Source organism: Dicentrarchus labrax, unplaced genomic scaffold (assembly GCF_905237075.1).
Source record: "Dicentrarchus labrax unplaced genomic scaffold, dlabrax2021, whole genome shotgun sequence".
Taxonomy (NCBI): Eukaryota; Metazoa; Chordata; class Actinopteri; family Moronidae; genus Dicentrarchus; species Dicentrarchus labrax.
The window spans coordinates 9428242-9439636 of NW_026136715.1; the positions used below are offsets into that span (position 1 = coordinate 9428242).

Consider the following 11395-nt stretch of genomic DNA (forward strand, 5'->3'; position numbering starts at 1 on the left):
CGCCCCTGATTGTGATAACATTTGTCACCCTGAACTTTCTATTTAGTCAATCAAAAGTTTAACATTTAAATTAAAAACTCCCTGATTCAGTGGCCAGAGGTTGAGTCCACCAGTGACTCTCCCTTTAGCCTGCTAACACACTTAACTAAGATGGTGAACATGGTAAAGATCAGGAAGTCAGCGCTGTCACCCACACAGAGCCATACGCTTGGCATTACACTCTTTTAAGTATTACAAAACTTAAAATGGTCTGTTCAAAATTGTACCTGATTATATTACGTACAACCTTTTACAGTGTGTAAGCACAGTGTATTCATATACGGCCACAAACAAGGTGGATTCTGGGAATACCTGCTGGTTATTCAAGGCCCCTGAAAACTTGGCCTCAGACCTTCTTAAGTAGTTCTATATATTCATGGCAGAATAAGCAAAAAACAAAGTTTATAATAATGAATTCTTAGGTGTTATTTCTTAAGTTTTCCTCTCGAAAAATTGACATGTTGGCAGGAGTTGTCTATGAACATTTGATACCAGAGGTTTTAAAAAAGAAAAAACTAAAAACCTCTTTGAAGGTACAAAGCAGGCACTCACATGTGGAGCAGCAGGAATAATGTGGAGCACGGGTTAAAAGCCTTTATTGGTTACAGGAGCTTGTTCATAATTACTTCTAATTAATCATCATAAGATAACTCAAATTAAAAACAATGTACATGAATAACAATATGTACAGTAGGTTTTTCATTTGAGTTAATGTTTACCTTCATTTTCTGTTTTTGATATGTTTATATGACACCGATCACTTCCCACCACCTGTTGACCCCGGTCATCCTAACAGGACACACACCTGAACGATTGCATCAACAGGTGAGACTCAGGTATCGTCTCCTGATGAAAAATCAAACCCATTTGTTTTTTTAAACTGGTTGATGAATGAGGAATTAAACAGATTTTTTAATCAAAACTCCACATTAACCCTGCTCCTCTGTGTGTGAGCCCTCAATATTTCCTCTTTTTGAAGATTTCATTTTTAGAGATGTTTCAATACAATTTGTTCCTTCCTGATACCTGAACTTTGAGTATTGATCTGATACATGAGCGTTAAAAAATAGATAAGCATATATTAATAAGTCTGTACCATTGCAGTCATTGTTTCACAACTCAGGTTAAACCCTGTGATTCAGAGTATGGGGTGGGGTCATGATTTCACTATCCTGGGAAGAAAAAAAATGTCAAGCAGGACACTGCTGGTTAGCAGCAGCACCATTATGTGGCATCGGATGCACGTGAACTCGCCGATTCCCGATTCCGCACTTTAGGGAGTTTTGGAGGAATTTCCAATACTGGTATCAGAACAACTCAACAATGATTTTAGATTAAAAAAAACGGTTTCTTTCACATTCATTATTCAGACAGTTACGAACCAGGTGTTACTTAAATCTGCTGTATTCACGTCATACAAATGTTTATATTTAAAACACTGAATTGACTCAAGAGGATGGATCTGAAGCAAAAGAAATGGTCGTCACTTCTGGCATCGGTCTCGCTAACAGTCAGGAAACTCAAATTATGGTGACAGAGAATTAATAAAAATGCCCAATATAGCACTTAACCACTCATCTACGCTCACATCAGGGCTGGTATTTATCACATTTGATAACTGAAGAGTAACATTTATACAGTGCAGATCAGTTACATCATCACTGATTCTGGCTCCTGTTTATAAAGAAGCAAAAAAACAAACATTTACACATGTTTAAACTGAGCCTTTACAATCCCAAAACCAGTGCCGTGATGATTTCTGCAACAGTTAATGCGTTACTCTGACTGACGTAATAGGAGCAAAGGAGGAAAAATAACATGAGAAATTGGTGTAAATAAACCTGAGACCGAAACGGAGAAATGTGTTTTGTATAAAGATACAACAGTCTGAACCCCCAGGCGTGTGTTCAGTGGATAAAGTACAATCTGTACGATAACAGACGGAGGGGGGGGGCTAAATCAGGCAAAGATGGTCTCCTCGCGTCTCTTCTTGGTCAGGATGGTTCCAGGTTTGTGCTGAGCGTCCGGGTGGTTGGTCAGCTCCGGAGGGCAGGTGGAGACCGGGCTCTCGAGGAAAGCCTGCTTCAGGTCGTAGAAGACCGCCGAGTCCTCTTTGGTGAGGAAGGTCAAGGCCACACCGCTCTTACCGGCACGACCCGTACGACCGATACGATGAATGTAGTCTGCAGAGGGGGGCGGGGAAGCACAGTTAGAGTGAAACAATAACATGAAGAGAACTTTCATGTGTTTTATTGGAGCTGTGTAGTGGCAAGAATCTGGAAATACAATACGTATCATGATACAGCTGTTACGGTTCAATGTGTGACGATATATTGAGATTTTATAGTAGTGATTTTATAGTATGAAAAAAGTTAAATCTGAGTTTAACAACATTATAGCCCCACGTTTACAACACTGCTTTTTAGCCGAGGGGGGTTTAAACACAAAGTGTTTTTTGAGAATCGACACCATACCACAAAAATAATATACAACATTTTTTCACCCATATTATTTGTGTGTATTGTATGTTATGAAATGTTATCAAGACAAACGTATGTTGTAGTGCTGGGCGATATGAAGCCGGAATACCTGTTTTAATACGCCGCAATAACAACCGCTGTAAACTACAACGGAGTATTAGGGCCAGACTAAGAGAAAAAATTATTTTATTCTTTTGGAAATTACGAAAATAAAGTTGTAATATTACGAGAATAAAACTTGTTTTAATGAGAAAAAAGCTTCGATTGAGTTATCAGTTATCAAGATCTGACGTGACCAGCTCAACCAATCAGCAGCCTCACCCTGAGCCGAGCAGCCGCTGTTTGTCTCAGTCGTACAGTCAACAGGTAAACTAACGTATTGATCATTTCGTCGTTAAACAGTTTTGCTGGCTGAGCCTACAGGCTGACAGTTCTCATAAAATTACTACTTTATTCTCGTAATGTTACGACTTTATTCTCGCAATTTCTCAAAAAAAAAAAAAAAGTCTGGCCCAAATAATAGTAAATCATTTGCTTCTTGTGCCACAGAACATTTGAGAAATATCTCATAGGATACTTATATTCTTATATTTGGAGCCTTTTATGTCAGTTTATAGTGTTTAAACAACTATTTTTTTAAATATTTCATTTTGAAAAGGAAGCAATAGCACCCAGCAGTAGTATGTTGAAAGTGAAGAAGAAATACAGACAATAAAGAAAAATCAGTGCGGACAGAACGAGGCTTCTTACCTTCAATGTTCTTAGCCATGTCATAGTTAAGGACCATGGAGACGTCGTGGATATCGATACCTCGACCAGCAACGTCTGTGGCCACCAAGATATCTTTGGCTCCTGCCTTGAGATTGGAGAGCGCAAACTCTCTCTGTTCCTGGCCTTTGCCACCGTGCAGCGTGCAAGCATTGTACTGTGTGAAGAAGAAAAGACTGACGTTATAATTTTGTTTCATATTTTCAGTATTTTAGGAAATCCAGTTGACTGACAGGCGTTTAAAGAGGGTTTAGTCCAGTGGTTCTCATAGTGTCAGATTTATTTCCATCTATACTAAACATCTGTGATAAAATGTCACTACATTAAAACAGGAATAAGAGTCTACAGCCACATGAGGCTTTACTTTGAACTAACATGCTCACAATGACAGTGAATTTTAATTTGATGTTAGCATTAGCAACATTTAGGTCTAATTCTCTGAGGAACATGAATGTCTGAAATAAAATAAACAAACATTAAAAACCCTGTTAAATGTGCATTTATGTCACAGCTCATGGTAGTGAAAAAGAGCTGCTGTTAGAATGATGGAAAGATTGAATACGAAGAGTACATTAAGCTGATACATTTACGCAATCTGAGACGACCAAATCTGAAATAAAATCTGAAGCTTCGAGGTTTAGAGCTTTTTACCAGCGATCGAAAACTAGCCTCATAAAATCTGATCGCCTCATCTGCAGGGAGAAGATGATTTTAAAGACCCTGAAAATCAGCTGCAGCACTTTAAATTGTATTTGTATGTTATATACATGGCTCTGTTGTAAAGCACTTTGGGTACCTTTCGGCTATTGTAAAGGGCTATACAAATAAACTTGATTTGATTTGATTTTCCTCAATCAGCTTCTTACTCTTAGAGATGGGATCTTACATGTTTTAGGTATTTTGTAGGAAAGATTTCTGGTTTTGTTCTTGCTCGTCACATCCTCCATGCACCAGTCAGGAGTTAGCTTTTGGCTTAACCAATGTAGCTTAATGTTATAAAGAAATACTGAACACTAAGTTTTCAGAGGCTTTAAAATCTACAGTAACTTACCCCCATCTTCTCCAGAGACTTGGCCAGCACGTCGCAACCTTTCTTCTGGTTGACAAAGATGATGATTGGAGGCTCGAAGCCATGCGACAACACCTCCAGGAGCTTCTTCCTGCACCACAAATAAACCACAACCAAACTCAGTACGACAGAAAATAAACAGGATGTTTGATGTTTACAGTTTGATGTTCGAATCACTCTCACCTCTTCTCTCCCTCCGACATGAGCAACACCTTCTGTTCGACTCTCTCGTGAGGTTTGCCAGCCGACCCGATGTACACCACGGCAGGACGCCTCAAGTAGCTCCTGGCCAGCCTCTCCACAGCTGGAGGCATAGTAGCTGTGAACATGACCGTCTGAAAGGGGCAAAAAACAAAATAAATAAATAAATACAGTTTAAATACACAAATAAACAAGTCTTGTGTGCAAATGTCTGACAGATAAACATACTTGTCTGTATTTATGTTTTCCAGATTCAAAGTTCATCATCATCTTCTCGGGGTCCTCCGCCTCCTCAGTGTCTGGTTTCTGATTGGTCACTGGGATGTACTCCAGAATCTTCTGGACGTCGGGCTCGAAGCCCATGTCAATCATACGATCGGCCTCATCCAGGACCACGTATGTGCAGCGGCCGAGGACCAGGTACCGGTTCTCCAGCACGTCGATCAGACGACCAGGGGTGGCGATCACAATCTGTTACACGGAGAAAACATACAGTTGGTGAATTATGTGTGTCATGTGTACGTAGCATCTTTCACCTTGTGAAATTATCTGTGAGTGTACAGTGTCTGAAATGATGTTTGTTTAATATGCAAAGGTTTGGTAAACTTAAGTGCTGCTAAGAATCACTTCTACAAACCAAAATATAACTATTTTTACCACTATTTAACCCTTTAAACACTGTTTTCTGCCCAGTTTTCACTATTTATTTACTCTAAATGTCTTGGGCAAACATTTACATCTAGTATTAACATGTCATCTGTATCTGGATACTTTATCTGGATAACATCGGATCCAAGGGTGCATTTACACCTGATATGAATAAACGGTGTGATCGACCATGTGAATTCATTAACGAGCATTTTTCTTTATCTAGACAGAATATCCAGTTCACATGGTAATACCATAAGTTTGTTTTTGATTTTCAGAGTAAGTTGGGATCCTTATAAATGCCACAAATATGTGTGTTTCTATGAGATATAACAACCATTTTGATACGATTTGTGATTTCTACTTCTGTCCTCTTTCTTACTCCTATTTGAGATAATCTTGTTCTATGAACTACAACTCCAATAATACTTAGGGGGGGATGCAAGCAGGAAATATAATGTAGCCATGCAATCAGTGAGTTGCTGTTGGCCACATTTTAAGCCTTTTTGGCGTATTTGCACCATTAAAAGTATGAGGAATTAGCTGTTAGTGGTACCTGTGGATCTACAGACAACTATCACTGGATCAGTTTGATACTGAAGAAAACGTCCAAATGTGAAGATTATCAGGCAAGATTGGAGAGTCTTTTTTCAATGATTGATGTAGGCAGATTCATGGAAGTTTATCTGTGAGGATTTTTATAACCTAGAAGAACATCAGTTGCCCTGAAACTAACTGTATGTGTCTCGTGGCTGTGTGTATTCTCCGTTATCTATTCAACATTTAGCTACAAACACAATGAATCAAGGCTGTGATCATTCACACAGAGTAACAGAACTCAGTATTACCAGGTTACTGTGTCAAATGAGTTACTGATATTCAGGCTAAAAACAGATACCAGTGCCATTTGGTGCTTGCTGCTAACTTTAAACACTTAGATGATCTAGTAAGAAACACAAGTGTTCAAGCTGAATGTTTCACCTCGCAGCCCATCCTGAGACGGAAGCCCTGGTCCTCTCTGGAGATTCCTCCGATCACAGCCACTGTGCGGATGCCGAGTGGTTTACCAAACTTTATGGTCTCCTCTTCAATCTGCTGCGCCAACTCACGTGTCGGGGCCAAGATCACAGCATAAGGACCCTGATCTGAGTCTTCAATCCTGCACAAAGAGCCAATCAGAGAGAAGAGGGATGTAACAGACGGTTGTGTGAGTAACAACATTTATTGGCACATTATTAGCGGGTTTACTTGATATAATCTGAGCCTGAGCTGTGTTACCTTTCAATCTTTGGCAAGGTGGTGATCCAGACAAGCAGTGGAATCAGGAAAGCAGCTGTTTTACCGCTACCAGTCTCAGCCACACCAATGATGTCACGGTTCTGTAAACCAATAGGAATGGCCTGCCTCTGAATAGGTGTCGGATCCTGGAGTTTAAGAGAGAAAAAAGTCATTATTAGTCATTAAATTGACCAAAGATAGTGAAAGACAGTCAGGTGAGATCAGTTTGAAGACTAAAAACTAATTAATTCCAACTATTTCAATCCTTTTTTCAAAGATTTGTAAGTATTTGCTTTTCAAAGGTTACACAAATCAATCAAAAACTCCCCCACTCTGTATTCCTCTTAAGAAAACGTGCACAGCGAGCTAACCTTGTAGCCGCATTTGTCGATGACCTCCACGATGTGTGCAGGCAGCGAATACTCCTTCCAGTTCCTGATGGGGTTCGGGATCTTTCCTCCCTTCGTGGTGATGCTGTAGTCCTCCCTGAAGATTCGCCAGTCTCTGTCCGTCATCTCGTCCAGCTTCTTCTGAGACCAATGTCTGTCGTCCCAGCGCTGCTTGGCTTCCTTCTTACGCATCTTCTTCAGTCGTGTCCTGAGAGAAGTTGAGAGTAAAGATTGGACAGAAGGAAAGTGAAGGAGTAACTGTCAGTAGGTTGTTGAGTCACTTATTTTCTACCTTTCCAGTCAGTTTTATTTAATAAACTCAGCTTTACTATGTGGATCAAGTTTGCTCCTTAAAGCCACAAACAAACTGACAGTGTCTATGTTTTACTCACTCCTCCTGCTCCTTCTCTTCCAGCGTTCGCCTTTTCTCCATCAGGTCACCATAGAAACGTGACTGCTCTCTTTTCTGCTGCTTCAAGTCGATGCCAGCGATGAAGCCTCGTCCGTACAGCTGCACATGATGCTTTTCTTTGTAACTGGGAGACAGACGGAGAACATCAGGCTTATACACATTCTTACAAATCAAAGACCTGCTTCGATTAAAGAGCGACGTGTTCCAGTGATAAATGTTGACTCACATCGGGTTGTAGTCGACTGAAGTGTCTTCAGAAGCATCCCACTCAAACACAAACTTCCTGTCATTCAAGTGACGAGTTCTCCGGCGTTTCTTGAGCCCACCAAGGTAACGCTCCTGTAAAGATCAGATAAGTATCGTGGTAAATTACATAATTTCAATGTTTTAATGGTTTGATCATGTTTTAGACTCCACAGGTCAACATTTAGACAAATAATGTTCTTGTTGTGTTTTACAGAAATGTTACTAGGTCATCCATAGTGAGATTTAACATAAAGGTTACTCAGATGGTTATTCAGATATCAGACAAATACAAATACAGTATTATTGCTTATTGCACACTCATACAAGATGAAGGTGAATCAGATAATCCCAATCTGCCCAAACAAATGAAAGCCTCACTGAAACAGGATTCAAATTACAGCTCCTCGATAAAAGAGCTCATCGGTCCGGGTGGCATTTTGACCATTGTGAAATTACAGGGTGTCTAATAGACATCGACATCGACCCCGAAGAGAATACCAGTCCTGTGGCTGACATTACAAAAACTGCACATTTAATGAGTTGGTCGTTGTTTCCATCTATCGGATCTGAATAAACATTTTTAAATTCCCTGATTTTCTCATAAATGTCCAATTTCCCCTGGAAAAAACTCAAAGATTCACTTTAAAGGATGTTCCTCTGGATGGAATTTAAACTACCGGAGGACCAACTAATTTGGTGAAAAACAGTTGGTAATTATGGCTGAAATTATTACTACGACAGGGATGAAATAAATACGGACTTCAGACGGCATAAATCCAGTCCAAATGGGACTTAAGACCCAGTTTAATGCAAATACATACAAACATTTAACATCAATGGTCACAAGCACGTTTTCATCCGCTCCACACAGAAGTTCAGTTTCTCTTGAGACTAACCTTGATGGCGTGGAGTTCTTTGCTTTTATCTTTCTCCTCTCTGAGCTTTTGTCGTCCATCATCATCTTCATTCCCGTTGTTCTCTCGCTCCATTCGCTCTCTTCGCTCTCGTCTCTCCCTTTCCTGGGGATCCTCTGTAAACAAACTCTCAGTTAGGATCATTACGCTTCTACAAACGGCACACAGAGCGTTTAATAGAAACTGAATGAACCGGAGGCTGATACACACCCAACATTTTTCTCCCCATGTCCTGGAACATCCTTCTTTTCTTCCTCTCCTCTTCCAACAACCTCCTCCTTTCCTCCGTCTGTTGCTCCCTCCGTTTTATAGCCTCGGCCTCTCGCTCTGCCTTAGAGAGGAACTTGGGCTGAAAAGCACAAAAAATAAAAACAGTGAGAAAAAAATAGTAATCTTTGAGAAAAAGTTGCAGAAAATGTGAACTTCAAAACGTCTCACCTTTGCCTCCGCTTCCTCTTCTGCCTTCTTCTTGGCGAGAAGCTCTTCCAGAGACAACGGCTGGGCCTGAACAGAGACGACACAGCTCAAACACCCAAAATAACAACCTGAGAAAGAATTTGATGATGAAAGAGATTCAACCAAACCAGATTCTTACCTTCTCTTTCTTCTTTTTCTCATCTTCCTCCTCTTCTGTTTTTATATCCCTCTCTCTCTTTAATTTGGCATCCTTAGATTTGGGTGACAGACTTCTTTAAAAGGAAAGAGACAGACTGAATTCAAACAGGTGTAATCAACCTCATTCATTGTTTATTTTACTTAATTTAAAAGAAAAAATACACTTAATGCAACACATAATAATTATATTTGTAATGTTTTAGTGACAGTTCCTCCATTCAAGCGCACGTCAAAATATTCCCATGTTTAATAATAAAACAGCAACAAAAGGAGAAAGTGCAGCATCATAGAGAATAAACCCCAACTGGCTTTCTGACAGCAGTAATGTTATCATTTATTTTAGTAGTGAATGTGATGAAATTTGACCATTTTGCAGCTGTTGCTCAAGAGAATTAAACTTTTTTTTTTTTTTTTTGCATGAAAGCGCGTCTAAAAACTCACTACAGACAGTTGGTCTTCTTGGCGTAATGTGGAGTAACACATTATTCATGTGTAAGAGGATGGACGGGAAAGATTCCCATGTTTATGACTCCCAAGTGTTCATGTCAGCAGAACGACTTTGGCTGACTTGAGGCATAAATGTTTCACAGGCATCTCGCATCATTAAGCACCAAATCACATAAATCAGAGCTGAAAGAAACTACTAACTACAATAACTCAGATATGGCATGATCCGTCTCCATCTCACAAAAGTGTATGTTTCTGCATTCACATACCTGGACCTCTTGCTGCGATCTTTATCCCGTCGATGGCCATCTCTGTCCTTCCGGCCCCTCTCTCTGTCCTTGTCTCGGTCGCGTTCCTTGTCTCTATCCTTGTCTTTCATGCGTCGGTCTCTGTCATTATAACACAAATACAATGTTTAACGTATTGTGACATTTTAACATCAGACAGCCCCCTTTCACGTTTACGTTACCTTTCCGCAGATTTAGAGCGATTTCGTTCACGAGAGCGATGGCGTTTGCGTGCAGGTGAGGGTTTACGATCCCGCTCTCGGCTGCTTTTCCTCTCTCGGTCTTTGGTCCCTGAAGATTCAGCATCCTTCTTGTCTGTGGAGTCAGCCGCCATCTGCAAAACACACAAAAAAAAACACGTGTGAGTGGCTTTGTCATGAACTTTAATGTTATGTGACATTCACTTGAGGAGGTTTTGCCTTGTTTATTATTTGTTTTGAGAGGATATGAGTTACTGAGCTGCAGTTATACAGCAGCACTGGAATTTGGGACATTAAATTTAAACATTAACTTTAAGTTTTTCCTCCTAGATAAATCTTAGTAGAGACAGAAACATTTCAGGTCATTGTGTGTGTCCCAAAAAAACCCCAAACATTTAGTTTAAGTTCATTTGAAAATGGATTAAAAGCCAAAAAACAGCAGGTTATTACAGGAAATACTCAGGTGGCTATTAGAAACCAGCTGGGTAATTGATAACCAATCATAAAAATCTAAACACGCAGGATAAAAAGTATTACAAGCGATGTTTACTAAGCATGTTTAGTGCTGCTTGTATGGTTTTTAAACATGTTTTACAATAAAAATACATTATATTTTACGTTCACTGCAAAACTAATTCCCCTCTGGGATAAAGAAGCCTGTTTTTAGACCACTAACTAATATTTAAAACAAAGAGAAACCCCGCATACACTGATAGTTTCAGACACAATGCAGATTGAACGCTGAGCACCAGCTAGCTCTTTACGTTAGCTATCGATTTAGCAAAAAAAAAAAGGCTAATTATCGTCAACAAAGCGTCAAAACACGCGACAAACAAAACTCACACAAGTCAACCGTTCGCGCTTTATTAAAACGCAGCGGTTCAGTTTTGTAGTTCACGATATTTTTTTTAAAAACGTACCTTAAATTACTTAAAACTTAAAACACGATTTATCTGCGTTTCAAGAAGACGCCATATCGCTCCGACACACGAGCTGAAGCCTGCGAGGGGGCTTCTGGGAGTCGTAGTACTCAGCGTTCCATACGCAGTCTGACACGGTGGAGAGAACGGCTCGTTTAAACTACATTTCCCATCAAAAATGGATGTGTTTTCTCAAGGCCCCGATTGTTTGGCACATGGACACCTAAGTGCCTGACCGAAACTAATAATTTTATCCGTCTGTATGTAATTTTAGCTTTCAGGCACAAGGTGGCAACCGCGTTTCAATTAAGCAGTTTTATATAAACTGTAGTAGACTTTGATACTATCACGTGTGTATTTATTCTGCCTATTTCAGGCAGTTAACAACCAAACGTTGTTGTTGTTTTTATATATTTAATACAAACAATAACAAACATACAGGAACTCGTGGAGAATACAGACTTTATGGTACAACACGACAA

The 11395-nt window shown here is 39.8% G+C and overlaps 1 protein-coding gene across 2 annotated transcripts; it reads right to left on the reverse strand.

The window, feature by feature from the left end:
• Nucleotides 1–608: 608 nt before the first annotated feature.
• Nucleotides 609–11028, reverse strand: ddx23 (DEAD (Asp-Glu-Ala-Asp) box polypeptide 23). Of its 2 annotated transcripts, none has more exons than XM_051423992.1 (17): nucleotides 10914–11028; nucleotides 9976–10127; nucleotides 9776–9895; nucleotides 9040–9133; nucleotides 8883–8948; nucleotides 8655–8793; nucleotides 8427–8560; nucleotides 7511–7623; nucleotides 7265–7408; nucleotides 6855–7080; nucleotides 6484–6629; nucleotides 6187–6364; nucleotides 4786–5028; nucleotides 4540–4691; nucleotides 4339–4447; nucleotides 3270–3444; nucleotides 609–2222 (listed from the first exon to the last, which is right to left on the reverse strand). In XM_051423992.1, exons 2-17 carry the CDS (start codon nucleotides 10125–10127, stop codon nucleotides 1999–2001), a joined length of 2415 nt encoding a protein of 804 aa, XP_051279952.1. In that variant the 5' UTR covers nucleotides 10914–11028; the 3' UTR covers nucleotides 609–1998. The 2 variants fall into 2 exon arrangements, with proteins under 2 accessions (XP_051279952.1, XP_051279953.1); XM_051423993.1 differs by lacking the exon at nucleotides 10914–11028 and adding an exon at nucleotides 10837–10858.
• Nucleotides 11029–11395: the final 367 nt, after the last annotated feature.

Excerpts from the sequence above, each read along its gene's own strand:
- ddx23 (XM_051423992.1), bottom strand. The coding sequence starts at position 10,127 with ATGGCGGCTGACTCCACAGACAAGAAGGATGCTGAATCTTCAGGGACC. Across the intron at positions 7,624-8,426 it reads AAGAACTCCACGCCATCAAG|GAGCGTTACCTTGGTGGGCT; the intron begins GTTAGTCTCAAG and ends TGATCTTTACAG. Across the intron at positions 4,692-4,785 it reads GAAAACATAAATACAGACAA|ACGGTCATGTTCACAGCTAC; the intron begins GTATGTTTATCT and ends TGCCCCTTTCAG.